This window comes from Pezoporus occidentalis, unplaced genomic scaffold, assembly GCF_034315485.1.
Source record: "Pezoporus occidentalis ecotype Australia unplaced genomic scaffold, CSIRO_AGI_Poc_V1 ctg31, whole genome shotgun sequence".
NCBI lineage: Eukaryota > Metazoa > Chordata > Aves > Psittaciformes > Psittacidae > Pezoporus > Pezoporus occidentalis.
The window spans coordinates 4,302,965-4,326,988 of NW_026915052.1; the positions used below are offsets into that span (position 1 = coordinate 4,302,965).

At 44.2% G+C, this 24,024-nt stretch overlaps 1 protein-coding gene across 16 annotated transcripts in view; it reads left to right on the forward strand.

Moving 5' to 3' along the window:
• The window catches only part of MARK3 (microtubule affinity regulating kinase 3), a 64,121-nt gene extending 53,624 nt beyond the window's left edge, over window positions 1-10,497 (forward strand). For 6 of the 16 annotated variants that reach the window (XM_062628003.1, XM_062627999.1, XM_062628004.1 and 3 more), the window contains 4 exons: window positions 62-319; window positions 3,184-3,210; window positions 7,905-7,949; window positions 9,529-10,497. In XM_062628003.1, coding sequence (XP_062483987.1) covers window positions 62-319; window positions 3,184-3,210; window positions 7,905-7,949; window positions 9,529-9,874 — 676 coding nt within the window. In that variant the 3' untranslated portion in view covers window positions 9,875-10,497. The remainder of the gene's footprint in view (window positions 1-61; window positions 320-3,183; window positions 3,211-7,904; window positions 7,950-9,528) is intronic. The other 10 variants (XM_062628006.1, XM_062628007.1, XM_062628014.1 and 7 more) reach the window with 4 other exon arrangements.
• Window positions 10,498-24,024: the final 13,527 nt, after the last annotated feature.

The following is a 24,024-nucleotide window of genomic DNA, read 5'->3' on the forward strand; positions in this document are numbered from 1 at the left end:
CCTGCAGAACTGTAGTGCTTCTTGTGAAGAATTTCTAGCATTGTTTTGTTTTCTGCTCTAGCACTATTCCCGATCAAAGAACTCCTGTTGCTTCAACTCACAGCATTAGCAGCGCAACCACACCTGACCGTATTCGTTTCCCCAGAGGAACAGCTAGTCGGAGCACTTTCCACGGCCAGCTCAGAGAGAGACGTACTGCTACCTACAACGGACCGCCAGCCTCCCCCAGTCTGTCCCATGAAGCAACACCACTCTCACAGACTCGAACCAGGGGATCCACTAATCTGTTTAGTAAACTAACTTCAAAACTCACAAGAAGGTTAGTCTCATAAAATGGTAATGCAACTTTTCCTTTTATTAGGTAGTAGAAGTACCTAGTGGCTCATTGCTTAGGTGGTTTTGTCTATATTCTCTGATTAATGGCTTAACAGTTTCTGCAACTTAAAATGCACTAGCTTATTATTTTTTGTAGTTCTTTTTGGTTACAGAAGCCATGTTTTTAGCAGTTGAATCAAACAGGATAAAAAGTGGGGATGTTTGGTCTGTGCTGTTCCTTCTGTGCTCTTCATCCTCATGTCTGAAATAAAAACGCTGCAGAGCTGAAACATTTTGGCTCAGTTCAAAAGTGGCTCACTCTGCATGGTCTGCCAGTAGGCAGCATAAACTAAGATCCCAGTCTTGATATTTATTGTAGTGTTAGAAGCTCACTTTGTGTTTTCCAGTCACTTAGCTATTGGCATTTCCAGAATAATCCTACTGGCAACACATGAATAGAAATATCACAGGTGAAAGGCTAGGGACAGGAGACAAAAGTTTGTTTTGGCAGTAGCGCTAGCGTAGGTCACTGTAGATAATGCAGGCCTGTGGTTTCAGTCTAGGCAGGAGTCTGGTGAAACCTTACTCCTATTTTGACCTTTAGTTCATGTGCAGATTCTGATTTTGGAGTGAAGGTGTGTTGGTCTAGCCAAAGCCTAGCTTAAGCAGGTTTTGTTCCTGCACTAACAGGCTTTTTTTTCTAATTGGACTTCTCATTTCAAACCCATGTATGATTTAAATTAGTTCCTACAAACTCTAAAATGGAAGACCAACTATTCTCCTATATTTAAAACCTGTTGGTTCACATACCACATACTTCAGACCACTCTGATATCCACAACTTGTGTTTGCAGAAGTGAGGGTTTGTTTATCTTTGCCTTAAGATAATCTCCATGCTTTTGTACTCTCCTCATCATGTGAAATTTTTTTGGAGTATATGATTCTGATCTTGGCCTGGGTGCTTTGTGTTAGTCTTGTATCACATCAGCACCAAGCTGTTTCCTTCCTGTCTGTTCTGTGACTATACATGCTTCCCTCTCAGCATTCAGACTTCATAGTCTCCCATTCCTACAAAATAATGACAACCCAGACTTCAGTTTTTCATAACTGGCTGATTTCAATTTAGCAAGTGAATTTCTGTAAAAATGTAGGAGTTGTTTCTGTGAGAAACGAAACCATGACAGCTTAGCCTTTGGGTAAAGGTTTTACCCTGCTGAGCTCTCTGCCAGCTAACACTTCCTTGGGAAACACTGCTGTATGAAATTCCCCCTTTCCTCCACCCACCCCCAATTCTTTTTCAGTTGAGAGAGAGATAACAGATTAATTTGGATTTTTTTTATGATTTAAGTAATCTGCTTTTTGTCAAGTGAAGTCTTAATCAGACACATCCTTTTGGCACATATTTCTTTCTGTACTTTTGTTTGTAATAGCCTTACTTAATTTTCCATCTGACGTGCCAAATGTGGATGCTCAAAATGTCAGTATACAAGCTTTTCACTTGGTTCTTTAGGCAGCATTCAAACTTCTATCATTACTTCCAAGTCTCAACTTTCACAGTGCAGTGTGGTTTTCCCAAAGCTTTTCCCCACCTCTTTTGACAATAGTTCCATCTGTAATTGATTAAATAGCGTGCAGTTGTAACACAATAGCACTGTTACAGATTGTCATGGTTTAAGCCCAGACAGTAACTCAGCACCACACAGCCGCTCGCTCACCCCTTCCTCACCCCTCCCCAACTGAAAGAATGTAAACCCCAAGGGTTGAGATAAGAGCAGTCCAATAACTAAAAGTACAATATAGTGATACTAGAAAGAATACCAACAATAACAATAACAGGAAACAACAGAAAAATAAAGCTCAGAAAACAGAAGTGATGCACAATACAATTGCTCAGCACCTGCCAACCAATACCCAGCCCAACCCAACCAGCAATCTGGATCTTCTGGGTAACTCTCCCCAGTTTATATACTGGGCACAATGTGCTGTGCTATGGAATACTCCTTTGGCTAGTTTGGGTCAGGTGTCCTGAGAGACAGAAAAGTTCTTGATCAGGGTAAGCCTACTTAGCACAAGTAAAACACTGGTGTGGTATCAGCATTGTTCTCAGACTAAAGCCAAAACACAGCACTGCACCAACTATAGGAAGAAAATTAACTTCGTCCCAGCCAACACCAGGACACAGAAGTTTGCGCTTGGCGGACTTCTTACAGTTGGGGCTGTGTTGCAAGAGGTGCTGTACAAGCTACTAAGAAGGTGGATGGTGCCGTCAGAAGACATGGTTTTGTTTCTTCTCTTTAAGGGTTTTGGGTTTTTTAGTTTTTTTTAATCTGTTATTCTAGCATTCTCTATGGATAATCTGAATCCTCATTATGAACTACTTATGTTCTGGTGTAGGCAATTGTTACAGCTTCTGCCACTGAATTAACTAAATATTGAAGGCAGTCCTTGGCACAACATGGCTGACCTGATGTTATGAAGGAAAGAAGAAACCTAACTCTGAACATACTCAATTGTAGAATTGCAGATTTTTGTTTTCTATTTGAAATACATGAAGAAAATCCAAACATATTTTGATGTGGCCTTGAAGATTATGAGTTGTAGTGTTTTAACACCAGTACGTATCTTAATTCATAATAACTACTGGTGTCATATTTCCCAGGAAAACTAAGTTTGGAAGTAGCAGTGCTAAGGGTTTGACTCTTCATGCCCTGAATCATCTGCCTAATCTCAGAATGCATTGAAGTGTAATTTCCATTGTGCGTTTTAAATGAGATTTTTTTTTTTTGCATGTTTCGCTCTAAATGGCTTTTTCAATTTATTTTGTACAAAACTTTTTGTTAATTATTATTTTGGCTTAATTTCTTTTAGAAACATGTCATTCAGGTTTATCAAAAGGTAGGATTTATTTATATTTTTAAAAAAGTGGCTCCTGCAATTAACAACAGATTTGGCTTTCTAGCCTTGGTTTTCTGAAAACTAAACTTCCTGCTGAGAACTAAATTCTTTCTTGAGAGGAAAGCATAGAATAAATCTATTAACTCCTGATGATACTTAAGAATCTGTGGCACCTGTATAACAAGATGCTAAGCATGCCTTGTGAATTCTTCTTTCTTTGATAGAGTTGGTAGTACCAAAGTAATTCTGTTCTCTGTACTAATACACTTAGCATGCTTATGTTTGAAGAATGAGGTGTTTGATAACAATGATGAAAGTATAAACAAAACATAAGGTTACAAGCAAATAAAGGTAAGTGATGCTGAATTTACATTGCATTCTCTTTGGTTTATGATATTTTATAAAACAGAATCAGTTTAAGTGTTGTCTGCGGTTGATACAATAGAAAGCAAGCAGCATGGTTGTGACTGAAGATGCAATGGCTGTGTATTTATTTTAAAATGGGATGCATTTGCTGAAGTTAATTGCAGCGGAAGTGCAAAGAGAGCACTTTGGTTATGAAAAAGTATAACATCTATGCAAGTTTATTACAAAATGTCAGAGTTCAGAAGTCTGGTTCACGTTTCAAGCCCAAATGATTGAATTTAGTTTTACAGTTTGGGAATTAATCAGGTTGCTATTTATCTTGTTAATCCATTGCAACTCATGAAAGGTGGTTATACAATTTTGATCCACAGGTACATTTTCCAGTAGGATTTTGTAATACTTTGTTTAGTTGTATCATATCTTGGAGATTCCTAAAGGGTGGGACTTTAAATTTTCAACCACTGATAAAAAATAGGAAGATTGGGTAAAAAAATAAACATCTGTTTTAACTTTCAGAATGCAAGGTTATGCATGTGAATGTAACTTTAAGTTCATCAGACCATTTCAAGTAAATACTTAGATTAGGGAGACCTGAGATGTAAATTGCTGTCTGAATTTGGGTTTATTGTGTACAGTCCGAGTCTAAAGGTACCCTACCCAATTAAGTGAGTAAATTCTATGCCATGGTAATAATAATCAGAGCTCTTCCAGACATGACTGTGTTTAGAACTGATATTGGTTGGGTTGGCTGGGGTTGTCACAACTGCCTTGAGAAAAGGAATATACACTGTCTTAGTTAAGGAAAGAACCCATCCAGCACAACATACAGATGAAACTGAGCAGCAGCATTAGTTTTAATCTGTTGTGCATTATATGGGCTGTGGAGTGCATATCGCTGGTAGGAGGCACCTTCTGTTTCTTAGTCATGTTGCTTTTAAACCAAAGGACTGTGATGTGTGCAACCTCCAGAACTGGGTGCATGTAAGTTTGTTACACTGCTGCTCTGAAGAAAGATGGAAAATGCTAATATGTGTACAGTTTTAAACTAGAAGGTTACTGTTCAAATTTGAGACTTAAAAAAGGTGATTTTAAATTTGTTTTTTAAAAATTTTCCTTTGACTTGAGGCCAGGAATCTGATTATTGTGGAAATATCTGCTACAGCTTCTATGAATATGTCTTTTGAATAAGAGATTTGCAAAGTCTTACACCACCTACACAGGACCAGGCTATGCTTTTTTAATTCTTAAATTTAAAATTCTTAAATTTAAAATTCAATTAAGTATCCATGATGTCCCAACCTGATCTGTATATATACAAAATGAAACTGAAGTGCTAGAGGTCTTGGCAATTTCTTCTTGCTTTATATGTTACGAATTTTACCTAAGCTCACTAAGTCTTTGATAGTGAAGGAACTGCTGTAACCCAGTAGCACATATACATATAGTACTGCAATGTCATTCTAGGGAGCTAACCAAAAGTAGGTATCTGTCACTCATTCTTAAATTGTGAGTTCTAATATTGTACTTGGTACATAGAGGTATAAAAATATATATATCTCATGTACCATGTACTGGCCTTGCCAGTCTGCATATTGTGGAAGTCTACCTTTTTTTTCCTGACAGCAAAAATCACTTAATGTTCTGGATTTTCTTGCAGCATCTTTTCTCCAGTTCCATAAATTGATCTTATTTTACTGTCTTGCACTTTTTGCTGGTCTTCCATATCTTTTTAGACCATTTTCTTTGCATTTATTTGGATTTTTAATACAGAGTATACAAAGATGTAAAGAACAGAAAACACACCATAACCCAGGACAGATGCATGGAAACATTCTTATTTTTCAAAACCTTTCAAAAACCGTAAAGGAGGTAGTATATAGGCGTGAAAAATGAGACGTAACTTCCATCTATATTTGTTCCATTCTGAATACCAATGAGTGTCTGGTAGGAAAGTAATGAAAGTAATTTGTATAAAAATACAAGCAAAAGCAGAAAATTCAGAGCATGAGCTAGCAATTTGCCATTTCTGCAAAAGTGAAGATTGTATCAGCAGTGGGGGGGCTCAGGCCTGCATCTGATTTGCAGACCCCCCAAAACAGTGCTGGGAAATATAGTAAGTAACTGTTCCTGAACACCAGTGCTGGGCAGGTGTTTATAGTAGAGCTGGACATAACCATGTCTGTCATAAAGAAAAGGAACATCTAGAGAGACTGGCACAACTGTCATAAACTTGGCGTGATGGCTTGTATTTGAGGGTGCATGTCACCACGTGCAGTTCCCTCTGCGAAATGAATGGAACACCGCTGCGTGAAAGAAAGTAAGGACTTTCTGAGAAGCTCCCATGAAGGTGTTTGTTATTTCAAAGTGGCAGGTATTTTGCAAATAATTACTTTCTTTGATTTAGAGTACAGTGGTTTAGAAATTGAATAATTTGGCTTAATTTCAGCCTGAAATGTGTCTTAAGAACATCATTAGGGATTTTTCCTCCTGGACTTTTCTGGACAGATTCCAGTAACAGTATGACTGTTAGTTGCTGGGGAGATTGGTTATTGGTTTTAAACAAAAATACAAACAAAATGAAACAAACCAACCCCAAGAATCCATAAAAGCTTGCAGCTGTTAACAAAGCTGATGTTTCCTACCTTGTAGGAATATAGGAGGCTCTTTAAAGTTCAAGTACTCTCAGTTTTTCAATTGAGCAGTGTCTACAGACTTGTTGCTTGCTTTGCCAGCGAATGAGCCTTTCCCAGATCATCTGAAAGGTGTGGATTTGTTCAGTTGGTACATGTGATTATCTCTCCCATCCCACCTACCCCCCTTCTTGGTCCTACAGAGTTGTCATAAAGGATGAACACATAGACTGTACATGCAGACCTTAAAAATCCTTCTCTACCTTCTCGTGTATCTACCACAGATCCATAGCACAAGATCTCATGAAAATAGCTACCATTAAAAACTCACTTTGAAGCAGTAGAATTAGTTGAGGACTTGCCTGTTGTTTCCTTCTTGTTATCTTCCTTATCCTTTTAGCATGACAGCTGTTCATTAGTCAATGGCAAACGTTTCCTAGCAAAGACCCTTCTGTGCCATGTGCTGAGCAGCACCTCATAGAGCAGGGTTCTGATCGGATGCTGTTGTGACAAGCACCTCATAGCTGAGTGACTTAGTGCTTTCTTAATTAGAATTCTGTTGCAATAGCAGCGTAAATTTTGAACGAGGAGCAGGCTCCACAGCCTAAACAGCAGGTGCTGCCACCATGCTCTTCACAGGGCTAGCACATGTCTCTTCCCTTGTGACAGGGACTGCACAAATTCCATTTACAAGCCTGTTGCTTCACTGCAACCCTCAAAAGAAAGGAAAGGAGGAAATTAAACTTTTTAACACCCCACACACACTGATATAAATACCACTGTGCCTCAAAAAAATCAACTCTTACACTGCTATCCCTAGACACCTGTCAGCCAAACTGCTGTAATAATTTGCATTATTAAGTGAAGCCATGGACTAGCCTAGAGTAGTCTTGATAAGATCCTTATAAAGGCAGCTTTCCTCTGAGCAGAATTGGTGCCAAGATGTCACACTGTGGTACTGCAATAATGGGAAGGTAGAGGAAGATGATTTTGCCCGTAATTCTGCTTGATCCTGGGTTTTTAAAAAATAGTAGTTATCAGCAGTGTAGCTTTAAGCAATGCAAGAAGACAGAAGGCTTAAGCTTACTCTTAGATGTGGAAGACTGGAAGATGCGTCAGCACGGGAATAGATAGGATGGAGTTACAACAGCTTGACAAATCTTGGCTTTACCTCTAAACTTTTGTTAAAATGTGTATGCATATTACTCTTTTGTGTCAAGGTATTTGGTATTGTTTAAACACTAATACTTTAGACCTGATGCACGTGCAAACACAAACACACAGGGTGACTAGATTTGTCTCTAAATAGGGTAGTTATTTCTCTTGTAGGGAGGTACTTACTAAATAATACAGTAACTTCAGAATGCTGTGTAACTTCAGTTTCATGTTTTCTGCTTTTAGAAGTTCAGCTTTATTCATGTGAGTTCTACAATATTAATATATATATAAATACACTGTAAAAATTAGTTATGGTCTTTTTAAACTATAGTTTATAGACTTCCATTTGGTTTGACAGTATGTTAGATTCTGAATTTGGTCTAACTGACAAAGTTCTTTACATCTTCGTTGCTTTGTATTTTAACACACCTTTAGTATGATTGCGGTATCTCTTAGCAACTACTCAGATATTGTATATTGTAGTGTAAGATTTGTCTTCTCTTTCCCACTTCCTTTTGCTTCTGCATTCTTTTCAATGAGGCTCCCGACTGAATATGAGAGGAACGGGAGATTTGAGGGCTCAAGGTGAGGGTAAATTTTTTGTTTAAAATGTTACTTAGATGAGTTTGAACCTTTCTCCCTTTGGTTATGTGGCGTAGCAGCTTCAGGCAGCAGCTTTTGTTTCGTGTAAGGCTTTGAAACTAAACAAACATTTCTGTCTGCACAACTGTTGAAGCACTGACTTCGTCCTAAACTTTCATCTTCCTGTTGCCTTTTCCCTTGTGTGGTTTGAATTTTTTGCATTTTAGTCGTTGTAATTTGTTGTTGTCTTGTAGCTGTGTGGGTAAGTGGTCTCTAGTGAGGCTGCAAATGTGCGGTATAACCACTGAAGGGTGATATTTCTCCCCTCCAAAATCACAGACAGTATTCTTCATGTTACATTCTACTTCCAAAATCTGTATATCAAAAAATACAAGAAATGATCAAACTCATGCAGGTTCTGCCAACTGTTTTCAAGTAGAAAAAGCTTTCAGAAATAAAATGAGCATTGAATAGAAGTTGGTGCTTCCCCAGCACCCTTACAGCCTTTTTTAATTTAAAGTTAAAACAAAGTACTCCCTAATTTGCTTGCTGAATTTCATAACATCTGGCAAATCATGTAGCTGGGTTTGACAACATAACCCTGTGACTCCTGCAGTTAGTGGAAACCTTTTTAATAGAATGTTAAACTAGGAAATAGGCTATATTTGAGAAATATATTTATTCAGTTTTGACCTCGCTATCACTTTTTATTTAACACTTTCATAATTGCCTGCTTAATGGTGGTAGAAGAAGAGCATTGTGTAACCAGAAATTCATGGTCAACTATTTTAAAGAACAGCTTGTCTTAATATTGTAACTTTGAAGCTCAACATGAGACCTGAACTGCATGGTTTGGGATCAGTCAGGTATCTTCAGAAAATATTTAAGCATAATAGTCAATATATTTAATTCTCTCTTTTTCCCCTGGGTGTCCAAACGTGGTTCCTTATTCTTTAGCTGCGTGGACCCTGGTCCTGCTGTGCTTCCTCCTGCTTGCAGCTGGCTACTGTGGGACTCCATCGGCCTTCCCTGTGCTTGGCCTGTACCCTGTTGCACAGGAAGAGGTGCAGAGGAACACCCAGGATCTTCCTGCAGAGGCTTACTCCCATTGCTTATGATCAGGCACTTGCCATGGGCTGGCACTCCCACAATTTGGACTGAGCACCTTTTTGCCGCAAGTCGCCAATATTTGAATGTTCCAGAAACTTCTAACACAGAGCTGGTGTTCCAGCTGCCCGCACGGCCTGAGAATAGGAGTTTGAGCAGAACCTGTGTTAAAATCGAGTTGTAGGTGATGCATGTAGTTTTACTTCCACAAGGTTATTTCCCTCATGCTCTTGACTCCAGTGACTTCCAATTGTGTCACACGTTGTAGCATACCTTTGTTTCAGCCCCAACAGCTAATGCTTTACCTTGACTGTGTGTTTGTACAGCAGCTAGAAAAGCAGGGCACTGCTCACAGCCGGAGCCTCTAGATGCTGCTCTAATACTGGTAGTGTGCGTTGAGTGTTAGTGTGCTTCAGTAACATGAAATGGGGAGAAGGTGGCTGGCCCTGCTAACTACGAAATCCCTGTCTTTCAGCCGCAATGTAGCTGTGGATCAGAAGGATGAGAACAAGGAAGCCAAGCCTCGGTCTCTACGTTTTACCTGGAGCATGAAAACCACCAGCTCCATGGATCCTAATGAAATTATGAGGGAAATACGAAAGGTCCTGGACGCCAATAATTGTGACTATGAACAAAGAGAGCGTTTCTTGCTTTTCTGTGTCCATGGAGATGGGCATGCGGAAAACCTTGTACAGTGGGAGATGGAGGTGTGTAAACTGCCAAGACTGTCCCTGAATGGAGTTCGCTTTAAGCGGATATCGGGAACATCCATAGCTTTCAAAAACATTGCTTCCAAAATTGCCAATGAGTTAAAGCTGTAACAAGAAAAATAGTGAAGTTGGAAATTAGTTAGCAGTTTCAAGTGTTTTTGAGAATTCCGATGGAAATGTATAGAATAACATTTAGGCAATAACTTCTGCATCCTTCTGAATAGCGATATTAAAAAAAAAAAAGGCTGCTGAGCTGGGAGGGAGAGTTGAACTTTTTTATAAGTGCACTACAGCATTAAAGTTGCCTACTATGTAAAATATTACCCCTTCTGCTTTATTTCCATTGCTCCTAAGTCTTTGACAACAAATTGAAACACAGAATATATTCATTTAAATATGCCTCCTGTTTGTGTGGATGTGTGAATGTACAGTATGTGTGTATAATATATAAAGTATTATATGTAAACAATTCATTTACAACATTGAGCTGTACCAGTACCTCTTTTTGGGCTAATTTTGGTGCTAAAAATTGAAATGGCCAAGGAGGAAACACTTGAGTTAAATATTTAAAATAACTGAAGCGATAACTAGTAAATGCAGGTTTACAGTTCACTGCTGTGTTAAGAAAAAAAAAAAAGTGTGTGAAGGGTTTGGATTTACGGTTGTGAACATTATTAGTCCTGTTTTCTAAGTAGATCTCATGAGATTATTAAAAATTCACTTTTACTGAGTAAGTCTTGCATTATATTTTGCCCACCTATTTATTATTTAAGTCCGAATCAAATTTAAAAAAATGTAGTTGATTTGTGCATTAAAATTTGGGTAAAGACTTCCATTCTTCTGCTTCTGCTAAAGTACTAAAATGGTATCTTTGTCATTTTGGCTTATGAGTATTGATTGCAGCTAAGAACACTTTTCTGTTACTCACCATTCCTCTACAGAATGAGGCCATCTTAAAAGGACATGCTAAATGCTAACTAGTGATTTTTCTTTCTGACCAAGTTCTCCATGTTAGATTAGGTCAGACTGATACAAAACACAAAAGGACCCTCAGATAGCAACCATATTGTGATGCAAGTCACCACATGTGAGTTGATGCCATTCTGAGGTATTGCTGCACATGTGGCAGTACTGTCCTTTGTGTTCGGGACACGCACAGTATTGAAACCCAAAAGTGGGAATCGAATTGACTACTCATCTCCTCTGTTGTAACATCCAATTTGCTACACTACAGCCATAGGCAGTATAGTTAAATCTTGCAGCTCTCTTCCAGTGTGCTTCCACTTGGGTCTGGTTGTATCCCTTTAATGGCTTTGTGCCAGTTGCATCTCTAGCTGCTGCTGCAGAGGGAGTCCACTGCTGCTCTTTTAACATGGAAACACACATTTGATGAACTGTGGTCAGCTAGCTTTCTGTAGTGTGTGAAGCTGCTCTGGGATGGTCCCCACACTTCAGCCATCACTGCGGTGAGCTGGGTTTGATTTTGCAAACTAGAATGAAGAGGTTTCTTCATGCATTGTTTCTTACTGATACTCAGTTTTTCATCAAGAACTTATGTCAGTAATATCCTGCATTATCTGCTTGACTTTTTGTATTAATGTTTTATGGTTATATTTCAGTGAAGCACTTAAGCATGTACTTAACATGTGCTTTGAACTGGAGCCTAAATTTGCATTTTAAATTTGCAGCAACCTAGTAGTTATTCATAGTGCACAGTTCAGATTTGAACCCAGATGAAAAATGCAAAATCTTGTATTTTTCAAGTTAGTTCTTGTGATCTGTAGTCTGTGAAGGCAGCAGACTTCCCCTCTCTTTCCCCATAAACACTGATATTGATTATGCTAGTTTAAAGGGTAATTTTAGTTGTTAAATGTAGTAAATATTCCTGAATTTTGTATTTTATTCTGTGTGTATTCTGTATCATGCTGTAGCTTGAGAACTCCAGGTGCTGCTGGAGTTCATTTGGCTGTTAGTGCTCTGCCCATGCCTGTGCTGCTCTATGATTTTTTTCCCCCATGAAAACTCCATTTTGTAACAGCAATAAGACATTTCAGAGCAGTCATTGTACTTCCTCATGTGATTGGTCTTTCAGTTTGGTCTCTTACAGCCTTCTAAGAGCGTTTTAACCTTTGGTGCAAACAATGGGCTCCTGTTCCAGGAATAACTGAAAACAGAAGTAGTGTCAATACCAACACTGCAAATCCTGTAGGTAATTACCTGTGCACAGAAGCCATGTTCAGTTCATTAATTGCCAGTTGCTGGAAGTTCACCTACAAGTGCCATTAGCACCTTGCAGTGGTTGTGGCTTAGCAAGTAAGATACTGCAGAAAAAGAAAAGCTTTTGCTTGGGTTTTGCTCGTGTGCGTTGAGTACTTAGAACTGTGTGTTCTGAGATTGAGATGCAAAATTCATGCAGGGTGGCCATGGTTATAGTTGCCGTGGGAACCGCAGCATTGAATTTCAAGGCATTGAAATGTTGCAGTTCTTATCCCATTAATACCCTTATGTTACCGTTTAATAATACCCTCATGAAATCCAGGGCATAAACCCAAAATATTCATACAGTTCATGTTTCTTTGTAGTTGCTGATTGCATTGAATGTGTAAGGTGAGTAAAAGTAGATAATTAAATCTCTTGCCATGAAAACAACTCTGGTAAAACACATGGGCATGCAAAACCGTAGTAGTAAATGCCAGTACATAGAAGTAAAAAGCTACTGGTATCAACGGTCACACAGTTTTCAGTCACTTGCTTACTTCAAGGTAAAGTCCTGTTTGCTTAGAGGTGTTTCTTACCCAAGACTTCAGCACAGAGTGAGCACTGTGATCAACTACAAACAGCAGTCTTTCTAAGCACAGAATTATTTCCACCTCCCGGCTTATCCAGCCAAAACACATGAAATTAAGTGTTTTCACACGTGTTTCCGCTTCGGTAGGAAAAACAAACACCAGCCTGATGGGAGCTTGGAGTCATATGTTTTAATTGTCCTGTGCCAAAGGAGCAGGGGCTGGCGATGTGGGGGTATGCGCTGAAAAGGCAGAGGCTGCCAGGCAGGGTCGGATGGCGGGATGGATGACACCCAGCTGGCTGCAAGGCAACGGAGGGACGTTGCAGTGTCTGCGGTGGCCACAGGAGGTCTCTCAAATGCAGAAATAAGGCTCTGGTTGGTGCTCGTCTGGAGGAGTGTTTTTACAAAACGGCTCCGAAGATCACTTGCTGCATGCAGAACGGCAGTTTCACATCGGTTATAGGTGTTATCATCTCCTTGGATAATTCTGACTTGTTAAAAGCATTAGAGGGGGGAACACACAGCAAGATACTGATGAAAGCTGCAAATTTTTCAGTTTGAAAAATACCCTAACGCTGTCTTTAACTTTCCAGTATGATGTTGTTTCAGAGGTGTTAGTTAGATGGTCTTTAGCTTGCCATGGAAAACCTGTAGGGCTGCAAAAGCCTTGTTCCATCTCCTTTCCTAGAAATGACCATGTTTCACAGCAGGCTTTTCTGCTGAGGAGGGCAAAAGTAATACTGGATATTTAAATTAATTTTCAGCTTTTTAAAGAATAAGAATCTTTGTGTTCCTGTTTGGAAATTTAATTGCTGAAGCTATTTTGGTGTTCATCCTTTAGTAATCAGTCCAATCAAGATTCTAAATTGCAGCCAGCCTGTTCTAAAATAATCTGGGATCACTTGCCATTTATATTTCTCTGTATTAAGCTCTCTAAAGCTTTATGGCTGGCATTTTCCATCCCTGCAGTCTGTTTTAATTTTCAGACAAATCTTGGTCCTTGTGCTGTGAGTAGGCAAGAAGTGAAACTTCCTTATTTGCTCAGGCCTTTTTTTCAAATCACATACTTTTCCTGCAGCTTTCTTTTATTGTAATCAAAGCTTTGCCACTGGGGATAATAGCAACTGGTACCAACATTTATCGCTAGGATGTTTGGATTTGGCAAGCGGTAATGGAGGAGCTGTTTATTTTGGTCAGTCTCAGATTTTGTGTTCTTTCTACAAAGGAGCCCTGCAGCTTGTCCCCTCCTTTATGCAGTCCTGTTGCCATCAGCTGCTGCCAACCCCTTCCATGCTCCTTCCAAGGTGATGCTCTGAAGCACTGGTTGCAGTGGGAGCCATGGCAAGCGCAGGGCTCATCACTTCATACATGGCTGTGCGGTGGAAGCAGCAAAAGCAGAATTTTGCTGTTGAGAAGTTCTGTTCCTCATCACCAATCTGGGGGCAGCCACTACAGCAAATGTTGTTGGGTCATGTATATATATATGAGTGGTTTTATCTAACTGACCCCTTTATGAATCTCTTTATCCCTGGCATCTAAAGCTTGTTGCTTTCTCCTTATCTCCAGAGATGAGCCTTGGCTGGACTCTTCTGGCCGAATGCTTCTTTGAGCTCAAGTCTTGATTCAAGGGACAGTCCCTTTTTGAGGTCTGTGATGTCAGAGCTCCATGAATCTCTCCAGACTGGGTCTGTAAGTGCTCTTATAGCTGGGGAAAGAGTACAAGTGCTCCAGGGCCCCTGAAACATACCAGTGCTGGTTTGTGGTACGCTGCATGGCAGATGCAAAAGGATTGGCTCAGTATTCCATTGAAGTGATTCTTCAGGCCTGGAGGACAGTAGCTCAAGTGAGCCTAAGAGTGTAATGAATGGTTGAATTTAGAGCAGTCACTAGGATGAGAAGGAAGGAAACTCATCTCCTCTGGATGATTTCGGTTCCTAGGTGCTTTCCAGACTTCTTGTTACGGAATCAAGGACGTCACCACAATGCATACTTGGCTAGGTGTATTCTGTAATGCAGCAGGGCCTGCACAGTGGTGAGAAGTATGCATGATGACAAAATGCTACAGTGAGATGCTGTGTGGACTGGTGGCAGAAGAGGAAGATGGTGAGCACCACCTCAGGTTGCCCCTGGTTCAAGTGGATTGGTGTCAGGGGCTCAGTGTACCATTTCCCATCTCACACTTGGTGCAAATACTCTTGGGGTAAAGCTGCAGCTCACAGAGGCTGCATGGAAAGGCCAGTTCCTTCTCTAAGCTCTGACTTCAGGGGACTTTATTTAGGGATGTTTATCTCTGATCCATGCTCTGACCCTGGTTGAAGCGAGCTGACAGATTGAGCGTACATGAGCACAGGCACTCACAGTGCATGGCTACATAAGGCTTGTTTCTCTGGGAAACAGCCTAAAAACTGACAGTTCACACAGCAGGGACCAGATCTGCCGATCAAGAAGCAGCTCTCCTTAAAAGGTCACTTTTCAGGTCAAAGCCGCACTCGGGGTAAATCGTGATGGAACAGGGATGAATTCTGCTGTGCAGAAGGGGGAGCCAAGCTTTAGTTTGCGCCTTACGTCTTGGGTAACTTGGAATTCTACTGACCGTTCTCCAGTTTTTTAGCTGGGTCTGCCAGGGTGAGTGTTGCATAGAATCATAGAATAGTTAGGGCTGGAAAGGACCTTAAAGGTCATCTAGTTCCAACCCCTCTGCCAAGGCACACCTTCCACTAGACCATGTCACCCAAAGCTCTCTCCAACCTGGCATGATACAAGACAGATCAGTGTTTTTTTCCTGACTGTTTTACATCTGGGTATTCTGCTGGAGCAGCAGGGAAATGTGGAACAGCCTTTGCAAAGCAGTAAAAGTAAAAGCAGCAACAAAAGCATCCTCATGGATAAAAATAAAGCAGGGGGATGAGAGCCAAGGTTTATGGGGAGACATGCTGTTTGTTTAACCAGCATCCAGCATCTCTCATTAACTTGCTGTTACCTCTACCTTACCCTTCCCTTCTGTCCTGCAACAACATGTGCGAATAAAGAATATTTCATCCTTGCCTTGTTTTGTCACTTGGATAATGCCTTTTCCCAGTTTTCTGCCTTGGAAGCAGTAGCATTCTGCATATCTCTGCAAAGCTGAGTTTCATTGATGTAGCAGCTGAGTTCAGGGAAGGCAGGGGATGAAAACAAGTCCTAAATTTGGACTGAACCAAAGATAGAAATGCTGCCAAATGGGAGACTGAAAACCTGGAAGAAAGCTCTGGATCAGCATGGTATTGCACTGAAATCTGGGGCTGTGTTAATGGCACTCGTTACACTGCTGTGACATGCTCTGTCCTCTTTCCTTACGGCATTTGCAAGTGTCCTGGCTGGGGGTGCATGGACCCTGGTGGCAGTCACCTCTTCTGCGATATCGGCTGCTTGCAGGGAAACGGGTTTGTGCTGCTAAATCCAGTGGTGATGGAGTAACCCCGAGGGGGTAGGCATTGCAGAGGCTGGAGGACAAATTCTGACCTCTGACAGGTCTGGTCACACTGTCCCCTAAGGGCTGTGGGACGTGGCTGGGACTCTCCTTTCTGCTGCCAGCAGTGCCCAACCTTTGCAACTGATCAGAGCAAGTAGTGTTTGCTGGGGTCAGAAAATGGGAGTTTTTTGCCCTTACTTAGACAAGTGCAAGTTTCACTGGCCTGCTCCAGCCAGAGCACTGCAGAGAATCACTTCTACGCATCTTTAACCTGCAGAAGCCACATGGCCTGAGGGGTGGGAGACCCTGATTCAGTTGAAAAGTGGCTTCCCACAGAATATAGGAAGAGAAGGAAGGAAGGGGTGCTGGTTCATCTGTTTTACAAGTATTGCTTTTTCAACAGCTCAAACCTTTTAACCAACATCTGCTCAAATTTGTGTGTACTTTTGGTGTGTAAAATAAAGATTTGGTATCCAAGTCTATTGAACTCTTTGTGGAGCTGGGATACCTGAAACCATGCTCTGCCTAGCCCCAGCACCTTGCAGACTGCCAGGGGGGAAATCATAGAATCATAGAATAGTTAGGGTTGGAAAGGACCTTAAGATCATCTAGTTCCAACCCCCCTGCCGTGGGCAGGGACACCTTACGCTAAATCACATCACCCAAGGCCTCGTCCAGCCTGGTCTTGAACACCACCAGGGATGGAGAATTCACAACCTCCCTGGGCAACCCATTCCAGTGCTTCACCACCCTAACAGGAAAGAATTTCCTCCTTATATCCAATCTAAACTTCCCCTGTTAAAGTTTTAACCCGTTACCCCTTGTCCTATCACTACAGTCCCTAATGAAGAGTCCCTCTCCAGCATCCCTATAGGCCCCCTTCAGATACTGGAAGGCTGCTATGAGGTCTCCACACAGCCTTTTCCAGGAGCTTCCACTTCCCTGTGTCCACAGCAATGTCATGGAAACAGTACTGTCGGTCCCTTCAAAAGAAATTAGCCTGGTGCTGGAGCCAGCTCTCAAGATTGCAGCAAACAGAGCATGCAATGTCATGCTTGTTCCTGTAGCTTGCCCTTTCCTTAATTACCATGTGGACAAACAACTGGCTGGGGATATCTCCACCATGGCAGGGACCTCTTGAGCAATATTGGCCACATTGAATTCTCTGCGCTAGAGGACTTTCTGGATGCCTTGTGTGTTGCAAAGCCAGGCTCTATTGGCTGTATTGAGTGCAGTGCAGAAGAGGAGGCCCCCCCAGTCCTGATGGTGACTACCTAAGCTGCAGTACCTGACATTCATGCTTGTAGCGAGCTGAAAGGAAAACGAAGCCTCAGTCCCTTCCCTGAAGGGTGCCTGACACCCACCCTGGCTTCTGGTGCAAGGGCGAAGGGTTGAGGTACGAGCAGGCTGTGCAGCAAAGCCCCTCTTTCACAGCTCAAGAGGACCTCCGCCACTCTCTGGCGCTCTGATGAACAGCTTGTGTCCATTCAGAAATGAGTGTATGCACAAAGAGGATGCGGTCATCAGCAAGCCTGAGCTTCCAAACCAGTTCCTCAGCCTGCAGCTCAGCAAGTTCTCTGTGCTTGTGTGGTGCTGTACAGTTTGCTGTTAAGCCTAAAGGGTGCATGGCCTCCTTTCCCTGTGTTTCTGGGCCACACAGCAAAGGAAATGAGGTGTTAAACCCAGTAGGAGATAGAAGACAGCCGTGCTCAGCCTTGATGCCATTGGAGACAAAAAGGCCTGCCAGCAATCCCACTCACCAGCTGCTGTGTGGAAAATCCTGGAGTAGGCTGAAATTCAGGAAAAAGGTACTAAAATGTGTCTTTGCGGGTGATGGGGGTCCCTAACTAGGCCATCTCCTGAAGCAGGAGACTGAGCAGAAGTGGAGCCAAGTCCAGAAGAGGAAAGGCTGGAGTGATCTCATCTCTGCTTCTATTCTATTTTCTAGGAGGTAGAATAGACCAATGGATTTGACAATGGAGCAGCAGCAGCTCCCTTCCTCACTGCCCTCCTCCCAGGCACTGCTGGAGTTTGGGTCAGTTTTTAGGACAATCACTTGTTCTTCCTCCTCCCTGTGTAGTGCTTGCAACAGGAACCCTATTCTTGCTGTGCCCACATACAACCAGTCTATTGTCACCAGTGCCCACTGCAGCAAGGGTCCAGCCTGGCAGGTATGGGCGAGTACGCACAAGAAATAAGATCACGCACTGGCACATACTTCTCCACAAAAGAGCATCCTGAACTGCTGTTGTATTACCCTGTATTGCAACAGCTGAGGCTGGTGGGGTGGGTGCTGGCCCAGGACAGAGCTGAGCTGGGAGGTGAAGGACAGACCACTGCCTAATCATAGCAAAGCACCTCTTCCTATCTCGGCTGGTTTCATTTCCCTGTTTTGGCCTGAGTCCAGGCTGGGTTGGGGCCAGGACACTTCCTAGCCCTGGTTTCTTGTCTGGTCGCTAGGCCAAGTTCTCCTTTGGCTGGCTGGATGCTGGCTGCTCCTCTGGAGGACCTTCTGCATGGCCTGGGCTCACCACTGTGTGAAAGAGGAAGGGAAGGTCTTGGCCTCGCACACGGGGAGTGGTGCAGCTTGTGCAAGTGTCTGTCACAAGACAGGAAGAGTAGGAGTCAGACTTCCCTGAGCCTCAGGTTGGATCTCTCTCTGGCCGCTGTGATGAGTGTGGGTAGGCTGATGAGTAGGACAACAAAAGCTCTCTGTTGGGGGATGTAAGCAGAGTAGTTTGAGAAGGCCCCATGTTTTCTTCTCAGCAAAGTAAAACAATGATTTTTCACAGTGTTGTGAGAACTTGGCTGAGATTTTCTCTCCTGGAGAAGGGAAAAGGAAGGGGCTCACCGCATCCAAAGGCACTGTTACTTTACAGCTCAGCAAAGAGCCATGAGGAGGCATCAACCTCATGGTCTTTTGTCCTGTGTACAAGCTGCTGCTGTCAGCTGGACCGGAGATGTCCTGTGCACATCCCAGGGAGGCAGCTGGTGATGCATGCTGAAGTCTCCCTGGGTGGGTAACTGTGACCATCTCACCCCCACTGCTGGAGCTGTTTGTGAACCCCTTAGCCTGCAGCAATCCAGAAGAGCTTTGAGCACTGGCTCCTGCTCAGACTGTCATAGGCTCGAATTCAAGCAGTTTTCTCCCTTGACAGAGCAGGAGCAAAGCCACCCTCTGGTTTGGTGCTAGCAGGAGCACCTCCACTTCCCCCCTCCCCAGCCTGAGTGGTGCCTGGGCTGGCTGCGCCTCCCGCCATGGCCACAATCATAACCATGGTCTCTTGAGGAGCTCCTCCCCACGTATGATGTGCTGCGGACAATGTCCCAGAGTATCCAAGGGAAGGAGCACTTGTTACCAGGCAGGACTGGTCTCTTAGCTGCCTTTTGAAGCCTCTGAGCCCCAGGAGTGGGCAGGGCTGAAGTAATGTGTTCCTGGAGCAGGAACATGCCGGAAGCCTGGAGGCAAGACAGCTAGGGAAATAACAACAGTGACAATCAGAGTAGGTGGGATTGAGCTCGACACAAAGACAATGCATCAGCTGAAGCAGGCATCTGTTTCCGTGGAAAAAGTCATCTGCTGCTGTGATGAGCCTGTGCCTGTCCTTGCCTTTGGCAAGCTGGGAGAAGGAGAAGGCAGGAAGGACAGAGGTGGCTCAGCCCGCTGGCAGCCAGACCTGGCTGCTGAAGGCAAAGCCCGATGCCTTGATGTGCTCTTTTCCCTGCTCATCTCTCCCAGACAGGCTATAGCTGTTGTGAATCTGAACCTCAGCGGGGTGAACATGTCATCAGAAACCCTAATGGTTTCCAGGAAACATCATGTCAGGTTTGGCCCTGTTCAGCTCAGTGGGCTCTGAGGTGATGGTAGGGACCATCTGTGGTTTAAACTGTTAGCCCCAAACTGCAGCAGCTGGTGGTGGCCCTAGGTTTGTGGCCCGCAGATGGATGGTCTGGAAATACAGCTCCAAAGGTGAGTGGAAACCTCCCCACAGCCTGCTGCTGTGCATTCAGCCTGGGTTTGGAGAGCAATGCGGCTGGAGGTAACCAAATCCTGGACAGCGAAGGGCTGAGCCCTGCATGCTGGCACCATGTGGTCATAGCCAGTGGTGGTGGTAGTCTTCGCATCCCTGAGTCCAGCCCAAATCCATCTGGATGCGGGGGTTCCTGGCAGCAGGCGCACTCATGTGCCATGACAAGGCTCACTGCTAGCCCTGCGTTCTCCTGCTGCCTGCTCCTCATGTCTGGTGGGCACTCACCTCACTGCCCACCATCCGTGGTGGAGGTGGCCCTTCAGGATGGACGTGGTGATGTTTACAAAGCACCACCCAGACCAGCAGGTCCTGCCAGCCCCCAGCCCTGGGGAGCTGCCCCATGGAAGCACAACCCAAGCAGTGGGATGGGGTTTCACTTCTCAGGAGCAGTGAGCTCTGCTGCAAGCACCCCTGCCTGTAACAGAAGCACCCGGCTGTGTTTTAGAGCCTTCACAAAAGCATGAGCACCCCAAAACAGACCTGTGCTCCTAATGAGACTTGCCAAGGATTTCTGCTGGGCTGCAGCTTCCAGCCTACGCGAGCACCAGCCCAGCCAGAGATTAAACAATATCCTTTAATAGGAACAGATAGGCACCCGTTTCTAGTGCGGGGAGAGAGGAGCATTCTCCATTCAGCGCTCACACGCAGGCAGCATGAGGACCGCAGGGGGACCGGGATGCCCTGATTTGGAAGTCTCCTGCTCAACTCAGCTACTCAGAAGGCAGCTGCTCCTGTGCTTGGGCCAAGGGAGGCTTTTTGTTTAGTACATCCTTCTCCTGCTCAGTGCAGTGGGGAAGCTGAAAGGCACCAGCTCATGCTTCTGGCCTCTCTCAAATGTGACTGTGACCTACCACAGATACGGGGTTACCACCAGCTTGTCAGAGCCTCCTCGGTGTGCGGGGCTGGGGCTTGCTGGTGCTGCCGTTTATGAGGCTCCAGCCCTCGCCCCGACTAGATAGCACAGGGCAGCTCTCCATCCTGTGCCTCACGGCCTTACCTTGCTCCTCAGAGGCTGCCCCATAGTCCTGCCTGGGGTAGTCCCCACAAAGGGGCTGCTGAAATGCTCACCAGTGTAAACAGGAGCTGCCTTCAGAAACAAGCTGAGAAAACAGCTGAGCCCGAGGGCATCACTCCTGTCTCCGTGAAAAAGCAGGAATACAGCCTCCGGGGCCTCCTCTTTCCCACCCTACTTGCACCCTGCAAGGAGATCTCTCCCCAGCTCTTCCCTTTGGCTCCTTTGGGTGGACCCTCACTACAGTCCCCATTCCCTGCACCTACTTCCACTGTGGTCCAAGCCCTACGATCCTTTCTGGGGCAGCAAAGCCCCCTCCTACCACCACCAGTGCCCTGGGGTGCAGGGCACAAGGGATCCCACACCCCAAAATGGCCAAAACCTGGAGGACAAAGCCCAGCTCCTGCAACAAGGAGCTGTGGGCTGTGGACTGTGAGTCAGACACATCTGCTGCAGGGTTTTACTGCACCAACACTTGGGTCAGCACTAGAGCTGTGTTGGAGGCTGACGTCCCCTTTCACACCTTTCCACTCTGGTGGGAGGTGACCTGTGAGGGTCCATGGTCTCTGGCTGCCGGTGGACCATGAGGCTCTTCACCTCCATAACGTGCTTTTTATAGTCCTTTTTTCCATTCCCAAGAGAAATTCTGCAGGAATTTTCTATTTCTGCAGGAGGGGCAGCAGGGAGAGGAAAGGTTGTGGTCTCTCAAGACCTTTGTGCTTTATTTTTACTTTTGTTGTTGTTGTTGGTTTTTTTTAATCTTGAGGAAGGAACAGACTAAAAGGGGCATAAATAAAACCCAGCTAAGCTGGTTTGGACATTGAATTGGGATTGAAATCCCTGCCCAGGGCTGTGAGTTTGTATGTGAGGAAGGCACTTGGACAGGGGGGATGCTGCAACTCAAATGAGAACTTCTTCTTTTCCATATTCCCTCTGCAGAACAAGCAGAGTGACTGGGTTACCCTCGCCTCTGAAGAGGGTGAGCTGGAAGGCAGAGGACCATGTTGAAGAGGCACCTTGACCGCCCTGCCCCAGCCTCAGCAAAGCTGCTTCCTCCACACTGTGAAATGGGAGGAGACTAATGATAGTCTCCGAAGGCCAGTTAAAAGCCTGCATGATGCTTTGCTAAATACAGCATCATATAAGCACAAAGTACTGATAGCACTGAGCCTGGTGTAAGCTGATGAGGAGTTCTTGTTTTCTTTTCCAGACCAGAGTTTGGGTTTCATGCTGTTGATGCCCTCAAAGGTTTCCTTCTACTGGGTTAACATCACGTCCCTCACCTGGGAGAGTGGGGGGGGGGGGTGGTGTCCACCTTGGAAAGGAGAGAAGTACTGTCAAGCTTTCATCTGATTCTAAAACATGCTTTAGCTGCATGCTTCCTGCAGAGTGTAAGTGTCATTGCTTAAAATAAGTATATGTGTGTTTAATTTCTTGCCTTATTTTCCAAGGATCCTATAGTCTTACTGTGGCTTGGTAACAGTCTCACCACAGGTTGCCTTTTCTGAGAGGCTCATTCCCAAGTCCCACAAGAGTTCAGTTTGAATCTGCATCCCCTCAGCCATGGCCACCATATCCCTGATGCCAGCGTGAACACAGGCTGCCGGCATGGCCATCCACAATTCCCTCTGCCAGCATGGCAGGGCTCTTCTCAGTAGGGTGGAAGGACAAGACAGAACATGTTGAGAAACAGCACATAGAGAATTAAGTGCCAAGTTCAAAGATTAGTGGTAGGCTTATTAGGTTTTCCCCTAAGCTCAGTATTAGGTAATGCTAAATGACCCACACAGAAATCAGAAGGGAGGATTAATAAAGGTTTAATGGTGGATGTTTGTGTTAGAAAGTGTCATGGGACTCAGAGCACCGGCAAACAGCAGTGTTTCCCCCCTCACTGGGGCGCACTGGAAGATGTTTCTTAGTACCCTAAAAATTGTTTCACCTTTCTTCCCAGATTTGTCATTCTTTTCAATAACTGTTCCCATGCTCACTGAGCCACAAATAGCTCCTGGGTTTATAAATGTATTTCACTGTTTCTCTAGGCCTTTTTGCTGTGTTTATTCCAACTCCCATTTAGGTAATCCAATATGTGTTTCCGATGGGCTCTGCTCAGGGCTTGCTGAAAGTGAATAAACTGAGCTGAAAGGCACATCAGCATTTAAACAACAAGATAACAGCTCTCCACAGGAGTTGTTCTTGGTGGAGGCTTCACTTTCGAACTAGGCTGTATGAGAAGATCTCATTGTGGCCACATCAATGGCAAGCGAAATGGAAATGATCACAAAAGAGCAGGACAGTGCACAGGTACCCCAGGAAGGTAAAGGCTGAAAGGGCGCATAGCGTAACTGCAAAGACATGTTATTGCTGGCTCTGACACTGATTATATAAACTATCTGGGAGAGACACACTGGCCATCTGCTGTCTTACGCCTCTTCAGGGGCTCCAGTTGACCCATCACTCGGTGTCATTGCTCATAAACACTGTTCAAGGCCTGACCCTTTATTCCTTGTGAGGAAAAACAAAACACTTTTGTCTCCTAAAGCTGTGCTTTCCAAGGGTCTTCCCTGCCTGTGTTCAGGGGTGTCCCCCCAAGCACCAGGGCCACCCCAATCAATTCAAAGGCATTTCAGGGGGAGCAAGATGGGGCTGCAGGGAAAGGTGCTCAGCCCCTGGAGGCTTCCTGGTCCTCCCAGGAGAGGAGAGGGACACAGCAACATTCCCAGGGCTTCACCCTGAAACGTGCAATCCTGTGGCAAACCACAGGGTTCATTGCAAATAAAAAACAACAAAAAGAAAGTGTGCCCAACCCCCCCCCCCCCCCCCCAAAAAAAAGAAAAAAGGCCAAACCACCGGGTAGCAGGAAACAGATAATCTTACGGCTCCAGGCTGGCCAGTCACCCACTTGCTGGCTGTGAGGTTAGCTCAGCCTTTTCCCTAGATGAGCCCTCAACCTTGCCCCACTTCACAGCACCCCACAGGATG